Here is a 22613-nt window from a genome sequence, read left to right as displayed (position 1 = left end):
ATGGTCATCTAAATTAAAACTAAAGCTTGTTTGCTTTATAGAATATGATCTGTCAGCATGCACACATGATACACAAGCATCAGTGGAGCCTGTTTAAAGACACGTGGAATAGTCTTTTACTTTCCCCTCTCTTCCCACACACCAGATGTTTTCTGATCAGCCAACAGCCCTTTGAGATTTTTCACAGTAACGTTCCAGTAAAAAGGAAGAAAAGAATAAGTGTTGTTAAGACTCTGGGATGTTTTATTTTGACTCACAAATGAGATGATAAAATGAGTTACTGATGTTTTCCTTTTGTAACACATTCATTCTCTCTATAATAAGTTTCTTTACCTGGAGGAGGTTGCCAGTGCAATGAGCAGGGCTTGCAGGATTCCCCGTATGTAAACAATGGGACTCTTTTTGGTGATGAAGAAGTACATAGCAGGCAGGATAAACAAGCCGTGCAGCACTAAACCAAACACCACAGTGACGGCATAGAAACCGAGCTTCTTCCCCATGGCTGAGGGATCACTCATTTCCAGGATCTTTCCAGCCACCAGGAAAACAATACCAAATGGAAAATACCTGAGGAGATGAAGACAATCAAGTGTCAAGATGGCAGTTATAAGTCTTAGATTTTCTGGGATGATGGGAGAAAAGAAGCCATACTCAGAGTTTTACACTAAGAAGCAACAATGTCCTTTTTTTTTAAATAATTAGATTAGGGGCATGTGAACATATGCGGGCAGTCTGTCAAGAAGGATAGAGGTAGTTATTTTTAGCGATTGAGCTTTAAAAGTAAGAGTGACAGGATTGTCTAAGACTAAATCCTTTATTTTTTCTTGCTCTGAAAAAATATTAAATTGCAATATACCTGGATACACATAACATAACATACTAGGAAAAAATGACCAGATTATAATAGTGGAATTAATCCCACTTAATGTGTAAATATTAGACTGACACATTTTTAATATTTATTAATGTGCATATACAGTCAAGATCAAAAGTTTAAGACCACTTGAAAAATTGCAAAATTTTTTATTTTGCATGGTTGGATCTTAACAAGGTTTCAAGTATAGCGTAGAGCTTCAACATGCAACAAGAAGAAATGGGAGTGAGACATTTCAAAACATTTTTTGAGCATGCAATTTATTGAAAACAACGCTTAAACTGAAACAGGCTGTTTTGCAGCTGATTAAAAGTTTAGGACCACATGCCTTTAAAAGCCCAAATCTTGGCAAAAATTTGGATTCATTGTCATTTTCTGTCAGGTAGTCACACTGTCATGACCTTCTGATGTTGAACTGCATAAGCAGAGTTTCTCACAGTGCACCATCGCTGCTGAGGTGGAACGCAGTAAGGGAGTAATTTCTAATTTTTTAAATGATTCTGGAAGATCCCCCAAAACTTCCCCAGCACTGAGCCGGAGGATCCAATTGGCTGTCAATCAAGACACTGGACGATCCTTGACCCAAATTAAGGCCGTTACTGGTTCTGACTGCAGCCCCATAACCATCAGAGGGCATCTGAGACTGAAGGGCTTCGAAAACAAAAAACGGCTTTAAAGGCTTCATCTCCTTGAACGCCACAGAACTGACCGTTTGCAAGAGAGCTCCAAACATGGGACATTGAAAGGTGGAAGAAGAGAAAAATACTGTAGAGAAAAAATGTAACCTTAATGGTTCTGATGGTTTCCAACGTTACTGGCATGACAAGCAGATCCCACCTGAGATGTTTTCTATGTGCCACAGTGGAGGGGACGCCATAATGGTCTGGGGTACTTTTTCCTTCAGTGGAACAATGGAGCTTCAGGAGGTGCAGGGGCGTCAAACGACCACTGGCTATGTCCAGATGTTGCAGAGAGCATCCTTCATGACTGAGGGCCCTCATCTGTAGTAACGACTGAGTTTTTTAACAGGACAATGCTACACAATACACAATGCCTTCAGGACAAGGGACTTCTTCCAGGAGATTAACATCACTCTTATCCTGCGTGTTCCCCTGATCTAAATCCAATTGAGTACCTTTGGGGATGGATGGCAAGGGAAGTTTACAAAAATGGACAACAGTTCCAGACAGTAGATTGGGCCATCTTCACCACTTGGAGAAATGTTCCCCTCCCCTCATTCATGGAAACGCTTGCATCAAGCATGCTGCAACGAATTTGATCAACAGTGATCAACAATAATGGTGGAGCTACTAATTACTGAGTTCATGTTTGGAACTTTGATTTCTGGTTTGGGGGGGTTTACGGGTTTTTTTGGGGGGGTGTGGTCCTAAACTTTTGATCAGCTGTAAATCAACCTGTTTCAGTTTAAGTGTTGTTTTCAATAAATTGCATACTTAAAAAAAAGTCTTGTCTCACTCCCATTTCTTCTAGTTGCATGTTGAAGCTCCAACCATGCAAAATATGATTTTTTGCCATGTTTTCAAGTGGTCTTAAACTTTTGATTGGGACTGTATAAGATGCTGTGGCTCTGTAAACATGTTCTAATCACAGAATAAGATCCTCCAAACAATAACATCCTGACTATAAGGCAGTTCAGCTCTCTCAGGTTTTTTTTTAATAAAACAGTTTCTCTGAAAATGATTTACTTCGATATTCCTTTGTAATTAGCTAATAATAACTTGCTATTTGCACTCAGACTCATTCTCACTTTGAATCATCCAATATAGAAAGTGAAAGAAAGGTTAACCATGTCTCAACCTGATTCTGCTGATAATACGTAGAGTTCTTGTCTAAACGGCTTATGTTGGTTAGGTTTCTTAGAAAATTCTTTCATAGCTTTTTCAAGTAGAAAAAATAATACTTTACAATTACCATATAACAATGGCGACAATCCTAAGAACAGCTTCATTCAGGCTCTGGCAGAAGTTTACCAAGGCACTGCCATTTGGCCCCATCCTTCCTAACATAATACCTGTGAAAACAAAGAAAAACCTCTGAAACAATGATGGATAAAATCATTTAAATTTCTTTATTTCAGGCAAGACCTATTCAAGAAATGTCAGATAAGAACAATGCATGTTTTTACCCATGGTGGCTGAAAAAATAACAATTCCAAGGACGTTCATTCCATCACTTGTTCCTTCTCGTGTCCGTATGAGAACATCAGGGGGCGGAGTCAGGTCAAGAGCAAAATTCTGGATGTCGGTTCCGTTGTCGTCCTGAATACCGTAGACGAGTGCCCGCCGTGTGGTGGACTCTGCCTGGGCCTGACGCACTGTCGGTCTGGGCTTCACTATGTACTCGCTGCTTGTTCGATACTGTTGCCAGGGAACAGAAAGAGTTGTTCTTAAAAAAGAAGTCCTACAAAATGTAAACCTTTGTATCTGAAACTGCAGTTTGTGTCATCAGAGGTCATACCTGCTGAAATGTGGCCTGGACCAGATTTGCTGGAAACATGTTGCTGCAAGGCAAGCGCATACATTTAATGAATCATTCTAAAAGCTTGAACACAATGCAAGCTACTAAAATATTGAGCTGACCAATGCAGCGCATACATACAGACACCAAACTCAGTAGACCTCCTGTGACCTTATTTTGGAAATATCTGCACAAAGGAACTCTCTACTGTATTAATCCATTCCTCTTTTCTAATGGAGTCAGATACTGTCCTTGATTCCAAGGACAAAATTATCATCATTTGGAAACTGTGCAATAATGAAGGCCAGATGCCTGTAATGGAGAAAATAAAACCATGAAATCTTTCCACGATAGGTAGTGTCAGGAGACATAATTATTCCATCCGTCCATTGTCTGCTGATTATCCCTCTCACCAATGACCTCTTCCAGCTGTTACCGGAAGGTGCGAAGCCATTCCCAAAAAGTCAAGAGAACTGTTCTCTCCAACGTGTCCGGAGTTTGCCCCATGGATTTTTCCCAGGGGGAAATATCCAAAACACTTCACCTCCGCCTCCAGGTCAACGAGCCATCGTCAAATACCTGAAGCAGCTCAGTCGACTCTTTTTGATGTGGAGGACCTGTCGCTAAGGGAAACCCCAAACACCCTTTAGAAGAAACCCATTTCTGCTGATTGTATCTGTGATCTTATTTCTTTGTGCTCTACCAGATCGACTGATCACCACTAAAAAAAGCAAATAGAACCACATCATCTGTGAGAACCTGAGACAGCTGAATTGACACCCTCTACCCCTTGGCTGAACTTAGAGCCAAGGTCTCACTGGAGCTGTACAAGGACAGCACAGCCCACAATAATGTACCCCTGAAGCACCCTCTGAAAGACACCCTGAGGGAATCCCACACTTCATCAAATATCCTCAAGCGGATATAGAGATGATCCAGTGTTCTGTGACCAGAACAAAAAATACATCGTTACCTATTGCATAACTATTCGCAAAATTAAAAGAAAACTTAAAAAATCAGCTTCATTCACACAAAGTGGTACTACAGTATATTATTGTAGTTTTTCAACCTACGTGTATGCTTAATATAAAACAATTCATACTCATCCTCTGTTTAGTCAAACCCGGCAATGTTTCATGTTTACACAGAATGTTTCCATTTGAAGTTTTGGCAATAGTGAGATCTTTTGTCACTCCCCACTTGTTTTCAAAACATGAAGAATTTTGAATGAACTGCAGGGTTGTTTTTAGGCCAACAGATAAGTAAAAAAAACATCATACAAAACAAAAACAAAAATAAAACAAAGAAGAGCAAAACAGGAAAGGCAAATCTGCAACTTTTATTATTATTATTTAGCTACTCCTCTGCCTCCTTTCTACACATGCAGTGGGCTCGGTTTCCTTGGCAAATGTAAAAGCCAAGTTCTCCCAACTAAAGATTGTGACTTTATTAAACTATGTACTAACAAGCATTTTTTCTAAAACATTTACATTCCTATTTTTCAAATCAATATTAGATTAACAAATTGAACTTGGGTTTTTACACTGAAACACAGTGTGCGTAATAAAAACAAGAATATCATATTATGACTTCAGGGTAAAAAAAAAACCCTTGGCTGTTGTCTGATACAAAGCAGTGATATTTATGCTCTCGTCTAAACGAACTAAATTGAATTGTTTGCCTGCGGTTGCTGAAGTTGTGCAATTCAGAAGTTGGAAGCACCGACTTGGAAAGCTTGAACTCACATCATTTTCACAGTTGTTTAGAGTAATAGTCCTGTTTCAATTTCATCAGTTTTTTAAACCTTGACCAAAACCTCACCTTAACCTTTTCCAATTGCCTTTGGTTGCTCAAGCTAAACTTTCTTCTCACGCAAGCATGGGGTTGGCTTTCCAAAAAGTAACTTGAAAAACAATGATTTTGCCAGACAGACACCATGCTTAATGTTCAGGTCTGACAATAACCTCCCAAAAAAGGTCACTTTACCTCAGCCCTTACTTAGAATTTGAATTACTTGCACATTTGACAAAATGAACCTAAATTGCATTTGAATTACTGATACACTATGAATAGTGCAGGCTTCCGCTTTAAAATGAAGGGGAGATATTAAATTTCAAAAGAAGATATAATTTATGTGGTATGACTTGGAGCTTAAAGCTGCTAATGTTAGAAACCTCAAACGAGATGCACTCCAAAGGTCTGCCATTTATTTTCTAGAAATTCAGAATAGGACATAATGATACACTAAAAAAAAAAGAAATTGAGTGGTCGTTACATCTACAGGACTACAGGCAGGATCTGCATGAAATTCAGTGGCTTTATCTATTCTTGTTGAGATGACATGACACAATCCAGGAAGAGTAGCTATTTGCCCGGACTCGCGAAAATTCACAAGGTCATATGAGATTTCAAACCACTGGGGTTATAAGAGGCTGAAAAGCATCCACACACTTGTGAAGGACAAAAATATAAAGAAAATTCTGTATCAAGCCTTGTAATCATAGCTTTCCTACTTTTCTTTTAGTGCTGATTGACAGCTTGGTGGGGTGGTGGTTAGCACTGCTTCTGTGTGGAGTTTGCGTGTTCTCCCCGTGCTTGCGTGGGTTCTCTCTGTGTCATGGTCCGTGAGAGCAGTATCCGGGGAGTGTTTGGGTTGCCTTGGTGACCGTGCCCTCGGGTCAGGCCACCAGCATTGCACCTGTATTCCATCCCAGGCAATTGCAGGAGGACTATTTGACCCAGCGCAGACAGCTGCTCCACGCCAGTCCGTTAGTCATTCTTGGTGGAAACTTTGCTCTCCTAAGCTCTGAATTTATTCAAGTATTCTTTGACCCGTGTTAATATTACACACTTGTGCCCAGGTCGCCATCCGGCAGTTGAAGACATCCACTGCCTGTTGTCCTAAGTGTTTTGTATGCGAGAGAACTCTCCCTCCTAAGATTTTTCCCATGGACACCCTCCCCTAACTCTGATTCTTCCCACGGTCCCAGTCACAGCTTCCCAGGGCATTTCAGTTCCCGGTTTCCTCGGCTTGAGTTATATTCTTGTTTCCTTGGTGGTTCCTGATCGTTTATTTTAAAGAAATAAATCTGTACATAATTCACGTGAATTTCATATTGAGTTTGCTTTTGGGTCCCATCTTTGCGTGTGAACCTTAGTTCTTGACACTCTGGGTACTCTGGTTTCCTCCCACAGTCCAAAGACATGTAGTTAGTGGGGTCAGATTAATTGGTAATTCTAAATTACCCATAAGTGTGAATGTGAGTGCAAATGGTTGACTGTCTCTCTGTGTTAGCCCTGGGATAGACTGGCGACTTGTCCAGGGTGTACCCTGCCTTTTGCCCTATAACATCTGGGATAGGCTCCAGCCCCCCCACGAACATAATAAAGGTAATAGGATGGATGGAGTGACAACTATGTAAAAGTTTTTATAAATCCATTCATTTTTTAGTTAACCAAACTCTAGACTTTGTTGAACACTCCAAAAAATGGTCTTAAAATAATGACGGGAAGGATTTCCACATTAATAAATGGCTTTCTATTAGCATTAAGTATTTTTGTGGAACTAACCTAATTTGCATGGGTTGGATTAACTTAAATAAATTAAGTTGGATTCAACTACAGTAAATAATTTGATTCATCATGAATTAAATTACGTTGGTCCAACTCAAGTACATTAAGTTGGAATAACAGAATTGCATTTTAATCATGTGGAAATCCTTTCATTTATTTTTTATGTTCATTCAAAGAGGATTTTTTAGTTTATAAAGGGAAGCTTGACTTTAGCTTCCAATGATACATGAGACTTTAGAGAGTTCATTTTCTGAAATGTAATATGATTGAAAAGACAGTAATATGAACAAATCATTTGGGGAGGTGGAAATGTAATATTGGATTGGTTAGACTACGTACACGTGAGTTTTGTTTTGTCAAAAATGTCAAAATAACATGGCAGTATGGACATTTTTTTCTATTATTATCTGTCTGTTTAATTCTATTAATTTTACTGGCTGCAAACTATTCCAGGCTTTGGACAACTTGACATAAAGGAAATTTCTAGAATAGAATAGAATAGAATAGAACAGAATACAGTAGTTTTAATGTGTAAAATAGATTTCAATATAGTTTACACAAAAGCACTAAGGACGTGTTCCTACTATTGAACAGATTGTGAAACTAGTCACAACCAGCAGCACTTAGTATTGTATTTGAATGTCAAACTGTGGAACTGCAGACTTCAACTCCAAAAAATCAAACACATGCCACACTTCCATCAGTTAGTTTTTACTGACAGAGTTTTTAAGGTCACTGCTCTGATTACTGGCTTCAGACTCACCATCCAAATAAACAGCCTGAAATCAGATGCTTGGATTAGACAAGCAAACAGATACAGAGACTCGGAGTACGCCAGGTGACAGTTAATAGTCCTGTTTACAGATACTGCTTATGAGAAACTGAGTACCATCTTCTATTAAAGAAGATTAAATGGTTTTTAGTCAACAATGAAGTCATCCCAGAATACGGGAACTGAATAGTTTAAGACAACCAATATATTTAATCCTCTCTCGGGATTTGTTACAAATCCGAACAGTCTGAAAAACTAGGGTGCGGTCAGGATTGTGTCTGCTCTACAAACACACCATCACCTACTTACCCTTAGTTTAGGGTCACTTTAAAATCTGCAAGTTTTGAAAGAAAAGCACATTTCCTGTTTCTTTATTTATGATGTAAAAAAATGACAAGTAAAATAAATAATTTGTGATTCTTAATGGATTATCTATGTATGTGTACAGAGCCCCATTTTCAGCAGCCACCGTTCCCCGGCACATTATGTTACCTAATGCAAGTTTATCATGTTAAAAGGTGATCTCGGTAAAAGCCATTTCCCAATTATGTTATAAAATCTATTCTGCTGATTAAAGATCAATTTCGCTAGCTGAGAGGAGCATTAACCGACCCATTGTGAGTTAAATTATTAGCTCAAAGTAATCGCCAAGAAATAACGTACTTTTGAAACTTGTCCAGGTATTTTATTTAAAAAAAAAAAAAAAAAAAAAATCTGTTTTCCTGTTTTCAGTTTTCAGGATGTGTGTCATCATGCCAAAATACTGCTGTTGAGACAGACGGTGAAGTGTGAACTACAGCAATGGAACTTTTGATTATTTTGGCAAGTGTTTACATGTTTTTGAGAAAGATTCAAAGAAAAGACCTGGAGTACCTATCCTCCACTATCTGGGCAGTATTTTTGAGTCTGGTATCCATGCTAAATGATGAGATTTCTCTGCCTGTCTTGACTCAGTTTGACCCTTTGTTTGCATGAATGAAGTAAAGACCACAGAACAAACCTCATTCTTAAATCACTGGTTAAACTGAACAGAAATCCATGAGATATCTCACACAGCACATGCTAATTCAGCCCCTGTAGCAGTATGTGCTTTGTTTCTACTGTCATCAAATGAGTCAAAGTCGCATTTGTGTTTAATTCATGGCCTGGAGATAATTCTTCAGAAAACTTAGACAAATGTTCTAATCTCACCGGATCAGGTCGAGTAGTGCATCTGCAGAACTCATGATGGGTTTGCCGCTGTCCTCTGAGTCCTCTTTTTGGGCTGCACCTCCTGGGTGGATGATGGAGACCATGATGATCCCCACAATCACAGCCACAAAGGTGGTCCACAGGTAATACGATACTGTTATCAGACCGAGGCGACTGGAACATTTTGCATCGAGAGCTGCCAATCCTGACATCAAACTGAAAGAAAAAACAAGAAGTTTGGACTGAATGCATTTCAACCTTTCCACCTCTGAGTTACCTGGATCTGTATATCAGTTTCTAACACTGATGAAATATTCCAGTAATTAAAATTTTAATGGTGTGCAATATAATTTGCTCTGTCTTGCCACATATGTACATAGAACAAAAATGTTCTGGGAGGGTCCTGGATGATCGATGGTTCGTTCATGGGTTTGAATTCATCATCTGGCCGTGACTTTCTGTGTGAAGTTAGCATGTCTGTGTGGGTTCTCTCCAGGTACTCTCCAGCTTCCTAACACAGCCCAGCCATTCAGTTAGTGGGGTCGCGTTAATTGGGGATTCTAATTTGCCCATAGATGTGACTGTGAGTGTGAATGTGGTCTGTGTCTCTGTTTTAGCCCTTTGACAGACAGGGTGTGCCCTGCCCCTATGGTAGCTGGGTTCCATTCCCCCTGTGACCCTGAATTGGATAAGTGGAAGAAATTGGATGGATGGATGGACCGACTGGTAAATTCAAAACAATACTCTGGTGTGGCATAGAGGTGATCAGATTGTGGCGCTGCTAAGGTGTTACCGAAGACCAGGTTGCTTTGATTGCGACCTTCAGTTTGTCTGTACTTTGTTGGGTTGGGTATTTTTTTATTATCTTCTTGACAATAAACCACAGCTTGGCCAATCAAGCACAGCAATAACATCATCAGTAAAGAATTTGGTAGTAGTTTTGGTGCTGTGGACAGGTCCTAAGTCCTGTGGAAAAGAAAATCAGCTGCTCCATAAATCTTCTCAGCAAATGGAAGCAAAAAGTGCTCGAAAGTCTTCTGGTAAATAGCTAAATTTACTTTGGACTTAATAAAATATAACTTTTCATGACAATCCTCTCAAGGCTGCAGTTATCCCTGTTGCTTGTGCACCTTTTCCTACCACACTTTTCCCTCCCACTAAGCTTTCTATTAATATACTTTCATATTGCATTCTGTGAACAGCCAGACTTTTCAGAAATTTCCTTCTGAACTAGGAGTACACAAGGTATTTCTATTCCAAATATGAATTTACTCAAACTCAAAAGTTTTAGCAGTAACACAAATTTTGTGTTTCATAAATGTTGCCAATTTAGTTTTTAATTTATATTATTTTGTTACATTTCTAAGAGTGAATAACAATAAAAAGCACTTCAGAAGTTTGAAAGCTATTATTGGTAAATACATCAAAATTAAGCTTTGGCAGTGGTGCCACTGCTGGTATTAAAAAATTCTAATATTTATCTGTGACATTTTTTCCACATTACATGCGAGTACATTTTGATCTAGTACCAATGTAACACACAGACAAAAGTATTCGGACAGCAAAGAGCAAAGGACACATAGGAGAAGAGCATCAGGTGGTTAAAACACTGGACTCAAATGCAGGAAGCTGTGGTTTGTTTCCCAGTTTCATTTCCCTTTAAAACAACGAGGGATGCTCCAAAAGCTACTGATATGGACGGTGATCATTTAGACATATCCTACATACTGACTGTTCAAAGTAAATTCCTCAAAGTAAAAATGTTAGTTTCATCTGTGAAAGCAAACAAAAGAGAAATGCAATGAGACAAATCATTAAAGAACCATCATCAAAACCAAAGATTAAACTACATACAAATTCTCAAAACAAGATTAATGAAGAAGCGTTTTGTATTTCTCAGCAAATAAGAAAATAAATGCTTTTAAAATGTATTTTTTCCATGCAAAATCTTATTCAGTGAGCTACTTTTATGTCTTGAATAATAAACTGCATTTCCTTACATGGGATGTTTGTTAGTAATTTTACTGGTATATAAACAGATTTATGAGCAAAGCTCCAATAGAGATAAGTTGGAGCAATGAAACAAACTGTAAAGACGTGCAGGCAGCACACTGACATTTTAAAAAAGGAGAATTTTTATGGACTTGAGTCTAAAGAGGTCTTTTCTGTGGAGAGAGACATAAAGTTTTCACTCTCAATGGATAAAATAATGCACTTTTTTCAAAATCACAGGCTTATCTCAGTTTTGCAAAAAAATCATAACACAGTCGTTTGTCAGGACTGTGTTATAATAGTAAGATGGGCCCACTTCCAACACATAATTTTACAACATGAAGGTTACTGGTGTGAAAGAGTGTACTTTAACCCAAACCACAATGACTTTCTAAACCGACCAGACAGCTTTTAGTGTCCACATTCAAAAAGTAACAAGCCGGTGAAAACGAATCTAAAAAGGAAGTGAAAAAAAAAAAAAAAAAGCAGTGAGGTTTATAAACCTGTGCTACTACCATCCCTCCAGGCTTCTGACCTTCATCTTTGGTTTATATTACAATAGTGGCTAATAATACTGAGCTAAGATAAAGAGAAGCAATAAGCAGGCACTGTGTGAGAACACACTGTGAGAGCTTTGGTGTTAATACTCGATGAGCTAACAAAGAAACAGAGATGAACTGTTCAATCGACGGATCAAGCTCAAATGGAGCTAGGATGAATCAAAGGCAAACAATATTACAAATGACACTTATACTGTCATATACTGTCAGTTTAAGCACAGGTAAGCAGCTGATCAAATTATTTTGCTATTTTTCTATTCACGTGGATTTAAAATTAAGTACAGCCTTATTGCATCTATCATTTTATTCATATTTTATTTTAGATTCACGTTTTTTTTGACAAACTTGATTCCAATGTCAATTATCCCAAACCAGCAGATTGTAAATGTGCGTATGTCTTTTGGGTCATTGTGTTAGAGCTGTACTGACGTGCAGGTACCTGGAGACGACGAGCGGGAGAATCAGCATCTTCAGCATCCTCATTAGTAGCTCACCAGGAAACTGAAAGTACTTCACCTCCTGTCAGGGTAAGAGAAGAGAAATAATGGTCACAGGTAATTTTAGGAAGTCTATCAGGCAGACTTTTGAAAAGGACCTTATGTTACTTAAAAAGAAATAATGAACAGGAGCAGGGCATGACAGTGACGCATAATGAATTATCTTTTGAAGAGTTTAGATGAAAAAATTCAGTTTCATGGACAGAAATGAGACTCTGGACTATTTTCCTTCGTTGCTAATAAATGGGTACATCTTTAATCTGCATTGTAAACATGTAAAGCATTTTATTCGCTTCCCATTGTGAATGCAATATTTAAAGTAATTAGGTTTACAGTTTTCCAACATTATCTAAATCATACCTCCATCTCACCCTATCTCTTGCACTCTGTCACACCAACTCTCTGCATGTCATCCTTCACTACATCTGTAAATCTTGCTCTTTGACTGCTGCCTGGCAGCTCCATCTTCAGCCTTCTTCCTCTGTATGTTCTCCAAACTGTCCTAGCCTCGTGTCTCTAACTTTGTCTCCAAACACCTCAGCCTCAGCATTCCCTCCTTATGTTCTCCTTTCTAATCCTGTCCCTCCTGCTCACTCCCAGCATTCTTAACATCCACCATCATACAGGAAGAAAATACATATCCAGCACAAGCTATTATAAAAAATGTGTTGCTGAATTACACTTAAATTTTCTAGATTTTCTAGTACAGAAAATCTTTTGATTCATCACTGTCCTTTCCACACCTCTGCAAGGTTGAGAAACAAAATATCATAAGTCTTGCAGAAATAGAAAACAAAATATTTTGTCCTTACACTGAGTTTAACAAGCAAAATGGTGTTTGAAATTTTGATTTTCACAGCAGTAACAATTCGTGGAATTTGAGAAAAAAGTGATCATTTCATCTAAAGGATGGATGTAACACCCTTAGATGAGGGCTGGTTGCAGCAGCATAACAGTGGCTCACAGTATCAAGTAGCAACCTGTATTGAAAAGTGGTTTGTTTCTGTAAAATTGTAGTGATACATACTATTCAACAGTAACAAAACAGTATGTGCCCCAGAGCCCAAGCTTGGGCATCATTTAGAGACTCAAATCTCAAAAGATGGGAAACAAATCCAGCACTCACGGATCAAGTGTTCTATTTTTGAATCCTCTCAAGGAGCAGGTGTATGCTGGTTGAATTTCACTCTACTTGGTGAAGCACGCTGACAATAAGCACAAAGAATGAGAGAAAGAACATGGGAACTTATATAAAGGAAGGATGGAGGCGAATTGGTAAAAGAGAAGCTGGAGAAAGTGTTTTCCCTTCTTGCTATTGGGTGAAGCAGGATGTTAAGAGCCACCACATCATCTACAAGCTTATGTCAGTAGAGAAAAGGGTTCTTCAGGTATTGTCTTTAGGTTCAGTAGTTGGCTAAAATGGGAGAGCGTAACAAATGTGATCATTTCATAGCAGTTGTAACTGAAAACCAAGATTTGTGAATGTTTTCTCCCTTCTTTAGACTTTAACCCAGGGTTAGCACCAGACCATATGAAGTCGACGGGTGGTCACTTGGCTCAAGTCATGCCATGCACAATTATAACCATACATGCACAGTACACCCATAAAATAATGTAGCCACAATTTTAAACAGTCTAAAAACACCTGTCTTAGATTGCAGAGCCAAAGCAGGAAACAAACAGGAGAAACATTTTCCCTGAAAGTGGATCAATGAGCTCACCGGCTAATTGTGAACACAGAATCTCCTCAGCACATTTCTACTTGTTTCGTAGTTTTTGAGTAGGTCCATGCCTTAAAAGTAGCTGCACAAACTGATGACTGAGGTATTTTTGGTTTCAAAGAGATATTAGAAGCAGTCTGACCGTCATAGGCCTATCCACTCTGTGTCTTCCTCGGTTACCAGGACTGCTACAGAAGCACTAAAGTGTTAACTGAAAAACTTGCACGGCTATGACTTTTTACTAATATGGCTATTTAAGGTTTTCATTAACAAACTATATGAATTAATGTAACTTTTATTATTAATAGAATTCAGCTAAGGGGGCACAGATACTTTATTGGGTGGGCCTAACAACAACACTGCTTTAACCTATTCATATTACAGTATCCATAAAGAACTTCTGTACATTAATATTAACAGCTGTAGCAGAAAGCTAGCTCTCTTATTCATAAAACTGGCTCTGTGCCACAACTAGGCAAACTATAACCCTGGTAGCTCTGATGCTAGCGCTTAAAACCCAGCTAGCTGGAGCTGCCATGACTGACATATCAAACATTTTGGACATTTACTGCAGTGCTGTTTCTTTTTGTTTCAATTCAATGGGCTACATACTGAACTTTAGAATTAGAAACAAAGTATCAATCCTTATTGAAAATCGGTATTTAGATCGATCCGCCCAAGTCTACATATGACCAGGATTCCTTTTTAATGCCTTCTACGTGAGGTGCTCTGTGAAAACCCAGGGCAGATTGATGACAGCAATGTCGCTAACAATTTCTCCGTCATTGAGGGGGGAGTGCCACAGAGTCAGTTATTTCTTTTTAATTCAGATTCATTCCTGACTGAATCAGTGGAAAACAATTATCAGGGTGAATTAACAAATTATTAAATAAATTTAAAAAGCAAAAAAAAAATTGAATGGAATTGTATGATAACAAAAGATAATGTTCTTCCACACTTTGTGTTGCCAAGGCCGATTGACTTCGATGTTGACTTTAGCCTTGAGATGAAATTATGTCCCTGCCTGTAGCAAAAGCTGTGATGTTTGAGTTTTATAATTCCAGCTGAAACAAGGTAGGCGATGAGTATTTTATCAAGGTTGTAAATCCCACAAAGCCTCAGATCTTCTATCCCTTTCAGTCATATATATTTTCCCCCCTAACTGGCAGTTTATTATAACATACTGGAACAACTGTAAGTTCATGACCTGCGACAAATTGATAGCCTGTCCCGGGAGTACCAGGCTATCAATTCATCGCATGGATGGAAAATGTGATGTTAAAGTGGTCCAGAAAAAGAAAAATCTCACTGTTACCTTTCAATGGTGTTGCATTTCTTTGATGTTTACATGAGAAGTTATTAAGCATTAAACAGAGATTTGTTAAATCAGATGGAAAAAACAGCTGCAGCAGAGCGGGCTTACACATATGGACAGAGTATTAACATGGATGACATATCAGCTTTTGACCTACAACAGCTTACATTTCTCTACTTTTCACTACATATGTTCAGATTTCATTTTATTCAGAAATTGCCCCAGTTGGTCAATATAGAAAACATGTAGTCGCTTTCTTGTTTGACCTTTGTTGTCCTCTATGTTTTGAATTTGGATTTCATTGTTGATTGTAGCCTCCCTTGTGTTTCTCCATGTTCAGTCATGTATTAGTTTTGTTTCTGTGTTTTGTTGCTCCCAGTTTTATTTTGTAAGTCTTCTGTCTCTTGTGCTTTCCTTTTATTTTCACTTAAGCAGGGGTTTCATTTCAGCTCTGCATTGTTGCCCCATGTCTCCACTCTACCAAATTTACTTCCTGCGTGTTCTCTAGATGAATGTGGTGTGCCCGGCACAAGTTCTTTTTTGAAAAACCTGTACTGTAATGGACCCAGCACAGGAGATTTTCCTGGCATATTTCTTAATGATGACAATGAATGCACTTGTAAAGAAAATACACTGAAAAGCAGTAAGACCATGTTTGTTTTGTATTTTTATAAAACTTATACATCTCTTAATATCATTCATTCATTCAATCCAGGAAATGCCCAACTCATTACAGGGCTGCACAGTGATGGCAACAAGAAAGATCAAAAGAAACATTTATTCTATTATTAAACTTAATTGGCTCAAAATGTAAAAGAACCCACCCACCACTTTAATCACACCCTGGATCTTGTTCTGACATGTGACATAGGAACTGAACATTTATACAGTGTTCCCTGAAAACCCTCTTTTGTCTGATTACTTCTTAATAAAACCTAAGTTTACAATAATGGATGACACAATAGTGGGTAATACATTTCACTACTGTAGATGTCTTTCTGAAAGTGCAGTAATTACATTTAAGGATATTTTTCCTCACTTATGGTGTCTTGTGCCAACACAGTGCAGAGCTGCTACTTAAACTCTACTCCCACAGAGGTCGATTATCTTGTTAATAGTGTCGCATCACCATTGTGCATGACTCTGGATACTGTGGCGCTTCTGAAAAAGAAAGCCTCAAATCACAAGTACTTGACTTCCTGGTATAACTCTCTAATGTGCACCTTATAGCAGATAACCCAAAAGTTAGAGAGGAAATGGCATCTCATTAATTTAGAAGATCTTCATTTAACCTGGAAAAATAGTTTATTGCTCTATATAAAAGCCCTCCTAAAAGGCTAGGACATCTTTTCATTAGTGAAGAAAATAAGAGCAACCCCAGTTTTCTTTTCAACACTGTAGCCAGAATTGGTCTGCTGAGCCAAACTTTCCTTGAACCTTAACTAGTAATGAGCTCACAAATTTCTTCACAAATAAAAATCTAACCAATAGAGAAAAAATGATTCATAACCATCTCATGGCAGCATCATTACATGCAGATACTTTCAATAACAGTACCACTGATGAGTCTCTCCAGTTAATCTTTGTGAGTTAACTTCAGTAAACACTTCCTCCAAACCTTCAATGTGTCTATTAGACCCCAATCCTACAAGACTGCTCAAAGAAGTCCTGCCATTAATTAATGCTTAAATATGATTAATAGAGATAGTTTAATCGTAAATATGATCCATCAATCTCTATTAATAGACTACATATCACAGACCTTTAAGGTTGATCCAGCTGTCTTAGTTAATTATAGGTCAATCTCCAATCTTCCTTTTATATCAAAGAGAGAAAAAGTAGTTTTAAAGTTAAGTGTCTAATCAAAGACACTTATATTTCAAAAAAATCATATTTTTTTTATCTGTCACAAATCACAAAATCAACACCTACTGTATGATGGGGTGAAAGTGGAGTTCATCTGACTATTACTCAGTTTTATGGAAAGAAATCCCTTCCGATTGACTTTAAGAAACTCCCAAAGCAACATCACTGGTGTGTAAAGTAGACCTTGTTGTTCATTCCACTCACAGACTTCTATTACTCAATAGAGACTTGCGTAGGTGGAAGGAATCTTTCAACAGGAAAAGAGGTGAGAGTCGTGGCTAAGCACAGAGAGGTAAATCTAATATGCAAGTTTTGGGGGACAGTTTGTCTGCAGATCCCGTGGGGGTTTGTGTGTTTGTGAGTCCACCAGGCTTAACACTGGCCCCTGTCCAGTCCAACAGTGGACAGCTGTTCTCTATCAGCTCTGCTGTTTCCATCCCATGCAGCCAGAGCTCATATCTCCACCCTGTCAAAATGAAGCTGGCAGTGGATCAGTTGCTTGACAAAGCTTCTTTCCTCCCAAGTCGTCTCTACAGGCGCAGTGCAGTTTCAAAGCTCTGAACCAGGAGCCCGTGTCCCATGATCATGCAATTTAAAATATAATTGCCTTCATGCGCCAGAATATAAAGATCAATTGAATATGTGCTACACAAAACCTTACGTAAAAAGTATAAGTTTTTTATTCTCTTCTCTTCTCATCTCATCTCATCTTCTTCAGGCTCGGTTTATCTTGTGTTAAATTAATCAGTTAGTGTCCTTCATTAATAATGAGGGTGTTATAACGTTTTCACATATGAGATGAGGTGAACAAGGTGTATTGTTTATTTATTTTAATGTTAAACATGTGATTGAGGCTTCAATTTTGAAGTTTGAAAATACAAATGGTAATTGAAAAAAGTGAGTCCTTAGAAGTGCTGTACTGGTTTCAGAACCATTATTAGAGCATGAGCACCACAGAGTTTACTGTGTATAATCTGGATTTTTTTTGGCTTTTAATCTCTGTCTGTTAGATTGTCAGTACTTCCACCTTTGTCTTGCTCGCCCAGTGTTTCCAGTGTCCACTTAGTCATCTGTGTATAATAATCAAAGCATCTGTTATGTTCCTGTGAAGTCTTATGTTGCTTGCTCCTGTTTCTAAAAATAACAATTTGATATAATATAAAAATATGTTTATTCTAAATAATAAATAATAATTCATGAATTCAAATAAATATAAATTTTTAATAACATAACACCTAATCACATATGAATATAAATGATCATTAAAGGCCCTTTAAGTTTATGTAAGTCCATCCATGCATCCATCTATCCAAATGACAATCGCTGGGTAAGTTAAATGTGAATGGTATATTGTAGCAATTAAACAAATAATTAAGTTCAGGTACAAATAGAGGGGCCGGCTTAGAAAAAGTGCATAAAACTCATTTCGTGGGTGTGATAATAGCTGACAAAATTTGCTGGAAATGTCACATGTGAAAAATCTGTTACCGTTCTCTACCATATTTAGACTACTGTGTGGAGACGGGCTTATTTTTATTGTATTTGTATTTACATGTTCAAAATCGAATAATTAGTCTATCAACTTGTCTGTCGATCCATCCATGCATCTGTCTGTCCATCCATTCATTATCTTCCACTTATCTGAAATCGGGTGTGTACAGGACCTTGTGGAGCTCCTTTTGTGAGAGAGACTGTTGACATGGACAAACAATCTCTGTAATAAATAAATAACTTAAACCAGCCAAACATGATTTCCTCAATCAGCAATACTTTTCAGTGAAGTGATTACACATTTTTATTACAGGCACAATATCTGTAATCACAGCGTAGACAATTTTCTTCCCTGCAAAGCTTCAGTTTACTATTTTACTTTTATATTTTTTTGTTTTTACATTTTTTTTTTGTATAGCTTTAGTCTTTTAATTCATTCTCACTACTCTCAGCCTAACATTCAGCCACATATTTTCTTTAGGAGTTGGTAGAGACCAGAAACAGTTAAGCAATAATTTGTTTCTTTCAATGTGTAAATATGCAGCTCTTTGTTTACAAGGTATCCATATGAAAGGAAAGTTTGCAAGCGTTCAGTTGTGAAGACTGTCTTCTTGCCAATAGCAATCATGGTCTTTTGTGGTAATTAAGATAAGATAAGATAAGATAAGATAACCTTTATTAGTCCCACACGTGGGAAATTTGTTTTGTCACAGCAGGAAGTGGACAGTGCAAAAGTTATGAAGCAAATTGTTGGATGTTATACATTTAGTCACTCACAAAAAAATCCAGGAGAGCTGTGGTGGTGCACATTTTCACAGATAGGCTGAAAACAGGGCAGTGACCCCAAGCAAACAGATGCGGTGGCTTTAAAAACAGTCGGTGTCCTGAACTAATCCCACTAGAAATTGGTGGGATGATACAAGGACAGCATTTTACAGGAATTATTTATATAGGGAGGCAAACTGACAGGAATACACAGGCTTCAGTACTGCGCTGGAGTGATCTGAGCCCCTAGATCCCCTAGCAATATGATTGTGTTAGTGAGTTAGCCTTGGTCCAGACTCATCACCACCTAATTCCCTAATCATGATCAGATCCAAAGATCCAAAGTTCTTTATATAAAAAGCATTCAAAAAGCAACACAACTTGATATCTAACCAACCAAATTAAACACATACCATATTAATGTCTCATTTGAGCAAAGCAGCACTTCTTTAGTTATCTGGGGAACAGGGGTACAAGTCAAACTCAACAATATAACTTAGATCAAGCACCTCTTTGCAAACATTATTAGATAAGAGTTTGAGTAGAGAATAATAATTCTGAGAGTCAGTCTTAAAGATCTTTAAAAAGCATCAGCCAGATTGAAATTCATCATAGTTATCGTTAAAGGAATTAATTTATTTCATTTAAAAAATATTTGGAGGAATAAAGGTCTGAAAATATTCTAAACTATCCAAAATACAACTATTAAAAAGAGAAATGAACGGCACTGGAATGGAAGTGTAATATTGTTTTCCAGGGTTAACAGAGGGAGTTCACTGAGGGGGTTATTGCTGAAAGAGGACAGGAGTCAAGCCATCTGAGTCTAGTGTGGAAGTGCAGCTGAATCCCATATTACAGCATTTATGAATTTATAAAGATAAATATCAATATGTTGTTCACTTTGTTTTTGTTGTTGTTCTTCACATTATCGCTGCTTTTAGCATCTGAGGTATGTCATTTAAAGTCATACTTTTACTGACTGACACAAAATCCACACTGCTGTGCTGTCTGAGTCATCCATCACGCTGTGTCCCAACCTCTAAGTGCAACTTCACTATGCATACTATTTATACTATTCACTGGTCATGGATTCTCCTGCTGCTGATTTGCAACTGTGGGCTTGTTCTTTATTGTTTTGTCTGATCTTGATATGGTGTTATTGCTTGTCATTTTGTTAAACCAACCTAGTCATTTTCAGTAAAGTATCTTACCGCATTGATTGCACACAAAAATGCGGTCCCTGCATTTTTTGGATGAGATTAAACAGTTTCTGTTTGGTGTGTGGAACTGAGGTGAGAAGTGCTACACAGTGGGGCGTTTCTTTAAAGTGGCTTTGAAAATACCTTAAGATGAGCACTAAAAAAAATCTAATTTATTAAACATTCCATCTCTCTTTGTACTTCATGTTAACCTTCCCTCTGCAACACTTTTTGCAGAGGGAAGGAGGTTTTTCAAAGAGCTAAAGGGACATTCTTATAATAAAATTTTTAATTAGCCCAACTTTGAGGCAATAATTATATGGACTTCGGATGTGTCATAAATAAAAAGATGAGTAACAAAAAGAAAAAACAAACAAACAGAAAAAAAACGTTACCATAAGAAAGTCACTGTGATGTCACCTTTGGAATAAAAAACTCAATGATTTATTCTTTACTTCTATATTTTTTCATACGTAAACTGGGAGTTTTTTCATATAGTACATGCAGACAGTGTGTAGCAATTGATTAGCAGTAGTTAACTATGTATTTTAATTCCCTTACTTGAGTTGCATGAAGCAGTATTAGCTTCTAGCTGGCAGACCAACTGCTGTGGAAAGTTGCTGACGTCGCGCTATGTGACACGAATTGCTGCAGTTTTATTGACTTCAAGGGCCAAAAAAAATCTTCCTTTTTCTTTTTTTGTTACTGACATTCCTGCATTGTGAGTTATGTTCAGTGCAAACAGTCTAACTGGCTGCAGAAGTCCATTCATCCATTTTCAAATGCTCATCTGGGTGTAGGTCGCACAGGCAGCAGTCTCAGCCAAAACCTCCCTCTCCATGCTTACCTCTTCCAACACTTCTTAGGAGAGACTGAGGGATTCCCAAACCAGTGGAGAGATGCAATTTCTCCAGCATCCTGTGTCTGAGCCTAGCCTCAACTAAGAGGCATCCAGGAGGCACGCTCATCAGATGCCTGAATTAACTCCACTGGCTCTCTTCGATCAGAAGCAATGACCCCACTCTAAGCCCTCCTGAATAACCCAGTTCCTGACCCCATAATGCTTTGTACGCTTCTTGTATCCGCGATCTTATTCTTTTGGTCTCTACCCACAACTCATACCAACAGTTTTTCATTAAAACAACAAAACAAAACAATAAAAAAAACTGTAACTCTGAGAGAGGATGCACCTAACACCCAAAACACTGAGCAGGGGGAAGAGAGCAAAACTGGAGAATTGTTTTTGGAAAGACACATTTTCATAAATAATACAAGCTTCCTTGAAATATTAATGAAGGTCAAGGATTTTCCATTCAGAATAACTGTATTGTTACTAAACACGATTGCATTGTTAGTTTAATTTTCACCTTGTAAGGCTGTGTGTGTAACCGTGTGTGTGTGTGTGTGTGTGCAGGTGTTTGTGCACGATCATGGCAAAATGTCCGTTTGTTCCTGTTGTTGTATTTCTTTTTTGGAGCAGAAAAACTGGATTGCTACTGTATATGTCTGAGTTTTTTCTCATATTTTGTCACAAAAATTAAAAGGTGTTGACAAGAATAAAATTTTTTGCAGATGTGTGTACTGTGACCCATTGATATGTAAAAATGTAGTAGTTACTGCAGTGTTTTTTTTTGCAGATCTTTCTTTTTTTCTTCTTTTTAAATTTTGATTTAGCAACAAAATTGGCAGTTGCTTGCTTGCTTGATTCTTGTAAATGTTGTTGCAGTCTTATTTATACTTTCAGGCTGTGCAAAGTTAGTATCTTATTATTTTAAAAGCAAAAACTGTCTAAGTTGTCACAAAAAAGAAAATGCTGCAAAGGTGTGGTGAACAAGAGGCGTCCAGCATGCTAAGAAGCTAAAAACACTAGTATACTATCCATCAACTTATGAAAGTCATGTTTTCCACAGAGTTGATGAATGTAGGGGTGGTGTCAGGGGGAGGTGTACAAACAGTGGACTGAGGGTCTGCAGGGCAAAGCGGGTGCATTATGATAGCTAAAGCGCTTTTCTGTTAAGCAGAGAGAGCTTAGTTTGCTGTGTAAGAGCAGGATTAGCACTTGCATACGACCAGCAGAGAAGGTCTGTTGCAGCTCTGCTCATCTTGCACTCAGGCATTAAGGGTCAATGTGCGTATGCCTGCATGTGTGTGTGCGTGTGCAGTGAACTGGGCAGTGCAATTTGACAGGTTTCACTAACCAAGTGTGACACAATGAAGCATTAGAGTACAATAAACAGCATCACTGAGAAAAGTTAGTTATAGTTATATATACTAAACATTATGTTTTGTAATACATCCATGTTGCATATAACTGCATGT

General features: G+C 37.9%; 1 protein-coding gene across 1 annotated transcript in view; it reads right to left on the bottom strand.

The window, feature by feature from the left end:
• The window catches only part of slc1a7b (solute carrier family 1 member 7b), a 47533-nt gene that overhangs the window by 18069 nt on the left and 6851 nt on the right, over nucleotides 1–22613 (bottom strand). The window contains exons 2-7 of the mRNA XM_003444296.5: nucleotides 11880–11959; nucleotides 8889–9104; nucleotides 3353–3395; nucleotides 3021–3252; nucleotides 2807–2906; nucleotides 334–567 (exon numbers count right to left, since the gene is read on the bottom strand). Coding sequence (XP_003444344.1) covers nucleotides 334–567; nucleotides 2807–2906; nucleotides 3021–3252; nucleotides 3353–3395; nucleotides 8889–9104; nucleotides 11880–11959 — 905 coding nt within the window. The remainder of the gene's footprint in view (nucleotides 1–333; nucleotides 568–2806; nucleotides 2907–3020; nucleotides 3253–3352; nucleotides 3396–8888; nucleotides 9105–11879; nucleotides 11960–22613) is intronic.

The sequence above is a fragment of the Oreochromis niloticus genome, linkage group LG23, assembly GCF_001858045.2.
Source record: "Oreochromis niloticus isolate F11D_XX linkage group LG23, O_niloticus_UMD_NMBU, whole genome shotgun sequence".
NCBI classification, from domain to species: Eukaryota; Metazoa; Chordata; class Actinopteri; order Cichliformes; family Cichlidae; genus Oreochromis; species Oreochromis niloticus.
The sequence above is the reverse complement of the archived record's forward strand: the minus strand, read 5'-3'. Positions and strand labels throughout refer to the sequence as shown.